Here is a 6,103-nt window from a genome sequence, read left to right on the forward strand (position 1 = left end):
GATTCGATGTGATTTTCAAAATCATAGTGATATCTCATTACATAGTTATAATGACGATGAAACTTACATCTGTATGCTTCTAATTATCCAAATTTTCATCGGTAAAAATTAAAGGGCTGGCTAGTTATAATGGAAAAAAGTTATAATGGTTTAATCAAAAGAGGAATAGAATCATCTTTATTAATGAAATAGATTTAGTAATGAATTACTATAAAGTATATACTGTATTATTTAATCATAAATCATTATTACTATTATGCAAGTTATGAGTTATGACGGAGGAAGAGGGAGAGAAAGAGGTGGCGAAGTTTCTGTGCTGATTCGTTTACACGCACACAGTGCATCCAGCAGACAACAAGCATTTCCTTCTGTGGGGTGATCTGCACTATAGCTGTATCTTATTGTCACTCTAAGAGTAAAGTGTCTTGTGTGGCGCAGTACAAACTCTTTATGGTGAGGTTCCTTACGTGTCCACCAACCATTGTTCAACATGCCAGCCTGTTCTTTCACCTTTCCCCAACTTCCCAATGAACCATTCAAAATTAACCAATCAAATGAGACATATCCTAAGAATAAAGACCACTTAGAGTACAACTTATTCTTGCTTTCACCCCATGTAAAAAAAAACATTAGTCTATTTTTAAGCTATGCTTATGTGAAGCAGTATTAATACCTAGCTTAAGCCTGTCAAAGTGTCTCTAAACTCTTAACTCTAAACTTTGCATCTGAATATCTGAGATTTGGTTTGATAAACAACTTGAGAAAAACTTTCATATGGGAATGACCCTTTTTGAGTTTTTTGTTTCTTCTCATCATACATTGATGATGTTGAGGAAAACTATCTGATTAGCTTCAATTTCCATTGGTGAGCACCGACCCTCTTCCCAAAATCTTCTCGTTTTGCTTGTTTTCTTTCCCGAGAATTTGAGTTCCTAGGAAAAAACAAAGAAAAGAGAGAGAAAGAGAGTGATGGCACCAAATTTGGTTGCAGTGACAACTGAGAAGTCTAACAACAACGACTTCACTTTGTTACAAGTTCATGATTCGGATTCTCCCATGTTTTCAGAGAAGCAAAAAGCCACAAGCCCCAAGCAGTTCACTTGGTTTCTTCTCCTTAAACTCCACAGAGTTGTGACATGTTTGTCATGGTTGACCAGTGGTCTCAAAGCCACTTTTGCTTTGGTCAAGAAGCGCGTTTCATTGGCTGACATGAGCGATGAGGGTCCAAAGAGTAGGGGAAGGTTGTACAGGTTCATCAAAATCTTCCTGGCTCTCTCAATTGGAGGCTTGGCCATAGAGATCATTGCTCATTTCAACAAATGGAACTTGCACATGATTCATCCTTGGGAAGTTAAGGGTCTGCTGCAATGGTCCTATGTGGCTTGGCTCTCCTTCAGGGAAGACTATGTTGCTCCTCTGGTCTTGATGGTTTCAAAGTTCTGCATTGTGCTCTTCTTGATTCAGTCCCTGGATCGCCTTGTTCTCTGCCTTGGCTGCTTCTGGATCAAGTACAAGAAGTTGAAGCCAACCATTGAACCAGATGCTTATGATGTTGAGGATCCTTCAAACTTCCCAATGGTCCTTATTCAGATTCCCATGTGCAATGAGAGAGAGGTAACAGAATCAATACTGCAACTTGCTGACTATGAAATATGAATAAGATTATGATTATGATCTTCTTGCAAATTGCTTGTGTTTTGGTTAAATTTCTTAAACTAATGAGGTCCTCACATCTCATAGCCTAATTGAAAATAAGAATTAGTCTCATGAGTGATAATTGGCATATTAATCTAGACATGATTTTCCAATTTTACTTTAGAAGCTAAATTTTTTTTTTATTATGTAATATGATGAAGGTTTATTCACAATCCATTGGTGCTGCTGCTCAACTTGATTGGCCTAAAGACAAAATATTGATTCAAGTGCTAGATGATTCAGATGATGGGAATTTACAGCTGCTGATCAAAGAAGAGGTTGCCTCTTGGAAAGAGAAAGGGGTCAACATTGTGTACAGGCATAGATTGATTAGAACTGGGTATAAAGCTGGGAATCTCAAGTCAGCCATGTCATGTGACTATGTCAAAGACTATGAATTTGTGGCAATATTTGATGCAGATTTCCAGCCAAATCCTGATTTCCTCAAACTAACTATTCCCCATTTCAAGGTAGGTACTAATAGTCTAATACTACAAGGCAAATAAGGACAAAAGATAAGTTTTGTATGTATGGTCTTAACTCTAAACAAATTATAAAAGAATTTGTGACTTGTCTTTACAGGGAAAGCCTGACTTGGGCCTAGTGCAGGCTAGATGGTCCTTTGTGAACAAGGATGAGAATCTACTCACAAGGCTTCAGAACATAAACTTGTGCTTTCACTTTGAGGTGGAGCAACAAGTGAATGGCCATTTCCTGAATTTCTTTGGATTCAATGGAACAGCTGGTGTTTGGAGGATAAAGGCTTTGGAGGAATCAGGAGGGTGGTTGGAGAGGACCACAGTTGAGGACATGGACATAGCTGTCCGAGCTCACTTGAATGGATGGAAGTTTATCTTCCTTAATGATGTCAAAGCTCTATGTGAACTACCAGAGTCTTATGAAGCTTATAAGAAACAACAACATCGTTGGCACTCTGGTCCAATGCAGCTTTTCCGGCTATGTCTTCCTGCTATAATAACTTCCAAGGTCTTATTAGTTTTCACTTCTCTTTCAACTTATATTAAATCTTTATGAGTTTTTATTTTATTTTTTTATGTATGATTAGTGTCAACCTATTAGAAATTATTGTTGATATGATTATTAAAGAAGTTACAAATTTACTATACATCTAATTTGTGATCGGATAATAGTGTAAAAATATTTAAATTGGTAGTACACACTATTTACTCACTCGAGTTTAATTTCTATGCATGGGCAACCAATCATTGATATGACTTATAAGATAGTTTTTGTAAAAGTCTAACAAACTTATCTTACTTGACAATTTGTGATTACATACCCTGTTAATGCAATCTTTATACTATTAAATGTATACAATACAATTTTCTGAATTGTTATTCGGTTTTATTGTATGCAGATATCAGTATGGAAGAAGGCTAATTTGATATTTTTGTTCTTCCTATTGAGGAAACTTATACTTCCTTTCTACTCATTCACCTTGTTCTGCATCATACTACCCTTGACTATGTTCATACCTGAGTCTGAACTACCCCTTTGGGTGATATGTTATGTCCCCATTGTAATGTCTTTCTTGAACATCCTTCCATCCCCAAAATCTGTCCCTTTCCTAGTTCCCTACCTTCTATTTGAGAACACCATGTCAGTCACAAAGTTCAATGCCATGGTCTCAGGACTGTTCCAGCTAGGAAGTGCTTATGAGTGGGTAGTGACAAAGAAGACAGGGAGATCCTCTGAGTCAGATTTGTTAGCCTTGGCTGAGAGAGAGTCAAAGTCTTCAAATGAAGAAAAAATTCACAGGAGGCACTCAGAGTCTGGCTTGGAATTGTTAGGAAAACTTAAGAAATCAGAAGCACCTCCAAAGAAGAAAAGAAACAAGCTCTATAGGAAGGAGCTAGCACTTGCATTTCTTTTGCTCACAGCATCTGCAAGAAGTCTTTTGTCAGCACATGGTGTTCACTTCTATTTTTTGCTCTTCCAAGGATTGTCATTTCTCATAATGGGTTTGGACTTGATTGGTGAGCAAGTGAGCTAAGCTGAAATAAGGATTGGAAAATGGAAATTGTTTTACTTGTTTTTGACACCATTTATTAATACTTGGTTCTGAGTCCAGATTTCAGTTCAAGATACACATATCAGATGGCAAGAAATGAGATATAGAGTAAAGTTGATTGCCCCATCTAAAATATAAAGAATAATAATAAGCATTGAGGATGATAGACAAGAAAGATGTAATTTTTTTATTTATTTCCCCATTTTTTGTGTAGACTTTTGTCAGGGAGTGATGATTTGTTGGCTTTTTGTGGAGTTTCACTTATGTAAAGCTTTAGGATTAAGAAAATATTGGTGAAACATAATTGTATTTAATGTCTTCGAGGATAGCTTGTGAAATGAGTAACATTTTCTGTTTAATTGCGTCTATGTTAATACAAATAAATAATATCATATGACAACCCCCTACTTTATCAGTGGTCTACAAGAAAAGAAAATGTGAGAATAGAATCTCTATAACAAGGGGAAGAATTTGACAATATTTTCTCATAACATATCTTACAATAAAGAAAAAGATAGAAAGAAAAGAGAAAGGAGTGTGAAATAAGATGAGTGATGTCAAGGAAAAACTAAGTGTCACGAAAACATTTAACAAAATTAATATATTTTAATTGCAAATGGTAGCATATCTAAAGAATCATGTCCTTCAAAGTCAGTGTGAATATAGCTCAATCGAGTTTGTAGTCGGATTGAATTCAATGACTTAATTTGTAACAGAAGGAGCTTTAACTTTTTTAAATTAGAATAGCTAAAACATGATAGAAGTACCTACTTGAAACAAATGACTTTTCATAGCTAAACATACTTGAAGTACCTTCTTGTAAATAACATTTCATAGTATTTATTTAGTTTATCATTTGAAATTCATTCAATAAATTTTTACATATTTTAATTAAAAACAAGTTCGTTGAATGTAATTTTTTCCCAAACACAACTATAGGTATTTGGTACTAATATTAACTCAATTCACAAACAAGACGTTCAAAGCTAACATGAAGTGCATTCTTTGAAGTAAATGACATATTTTAGGTATTTGGTAATAATATATTAACGGACATACACGAAATCTTAGTGGAAGGTGATGGTGTCATTTATTCTAAAGAATTCAACCAACCTTAATTAAAATATAATAAGGTGATGTAATTCTAATGACAGTGAAACAAATTCCAATCTTCCTATAATAACTAACTCCTTTACTAAGCTAATTAAAATATAAGGTGATGTGACAATGAAGCAAATTTCAATTTTCCTATAATAATTAATCCCTTTACTTAAAAAGGTCGATGATTCATTTACTTCAGCATTTTTAAAAGATTTTTTTAATTAAAAGATATTTCTAACAAACTTTATAATACTTGTATATTTTTAAATAATATAAAAAATTATCAATACTTTCCTTATATGTCAAAAGTATAACTTTATATTTCTTTCGATTAATATTTAATTAGTATGGTTACTCGTACAATGTGCAGAATATTTGATTTAAAACATAATTTATAACGATAATTAATAAATATAATAAAAAAATAATTATATATTTATTAATTTAATGGGTTTAAGTGTTTTTTTTTAATGATTTTAAGTTATTGTTATTTTTAATTTCGTTGAAATATTTTAAAAAATAGTTTTAATTTACATAATATATATATATATATATATATATATATATATATCAAATTTTTTTCTTTTATTTTATGAAAATAATTTTTATAATGTATAAAGATTAAAATTTTCAAAAATCTAATAATGATTAGTAATTATTAAAATATTTTTATTCTATTTTTTTCTGATATATTTGTTTGATTTTAATTAATTTTCAGTAGCAACTTATTTTATATATAATAGTATTATGTCCTAGAGAAAATTATTGGAGGAAGAAATATTTAGCAAGAAGTTATTTGAGGGAAGAAATATTTAGGAAGTTATTGGAGAAAATTACTAAAGATATTTTTGAGATATAATTAAAATTTAAAAATATGTATTTGTTTTTATCCAATTATTTTATTTTATTTTTGTGGAATCAATATAATAATTTAAAAATGGAAAATAAATAGTGTAAAAAGAAGAAAAATAATTAGTTAATAGTTAATGAGAATATGATTTATTATAACAATATTTTAACATAAATAATTATATAAGTGATATTTATTATATATTTTTGTAATATATATTATTTTAATTCATAAATGATTTTTTTTAAAATATTTTATTAATGTCAATTAATACCATTTTATTTTTATCCATGTTAATCAAATGACAGTAAATTGTTTTCAATTTTACAAAATTAATTATGATTTTGATTTTTTATAATTTATTTAAAATGTTAAAAAATAGTTTTTTTTACCTATATATATTCCCAATTTTTTCCTTTTATTTT

At 31.1% G+C, this 6,103-nt stretch overlaps 1 protein-coding gene across 1 annotated transcript; it reads left to right on the plus strand.

The window, feature by feature from the left end:
• Positions 1-640: 640 nt before the first annotated feature.
• Positions 641-4,086, plus strand: CSLC04 (Cellulose-synthase-like C4). Its single transcript, XM_020351406.3, has 4 exons — positions 641-1,614; positions 1,857-2,165; positions 2,278-2,682; positions 3,074-4,086. Exons 1-4 carry the CDS (start codon positions 970-972, stop codon positions 3,707-3,709), a joined length of 1,995 nt encoding a protein of 664 aa, XP_020206995.1. The 5' UTR covers positions 641-969; the 3' UTR covers positions 3,710-4,086.
• The last annotated feature ends 2,017 nt before the right edge of the window (positions 4,087-6,103 follow it).

Source organism: Cajanus cajan, chromosome 2, assembly GCF_000230855.2.
Source record: "Cajanus cajan strain Asha chromosome 2, NIPB_CcT2T_4, whole genome shotgun sequence".
Taxonomy (NCBI): domain Eukaryota; kingdom Viridiplantae; phylum Streptophyta; class Magnoliopsida; order Fabales; family Fabaceae; genus Cajanus; species Cajanus cajan.

Bases quoted from the DNA above. Each gene is read 5' to 3' on its own strand.
- CSLC04 (XM_020351406.3), top strand. From the start codon at position 970: ATGGCACCAAATTTGGTTGCAGTGACAACTGAGAAGTCTAACAACAAC. The intron at 1,615-1,856 runs GTAACAGAATCA...AATATGATGAAG, and splicing joins CCATGTGCAATGAGAGAGAG to GTTTATTCACAATCCATTGG. The intron at 2,166-2,277 runs GTAGGTACTAAT...TTGTCTTTACAG, and splicing joins TAACTATTCCCCATTTCAAG to GGAAAGCCTGACTTGGGCCT.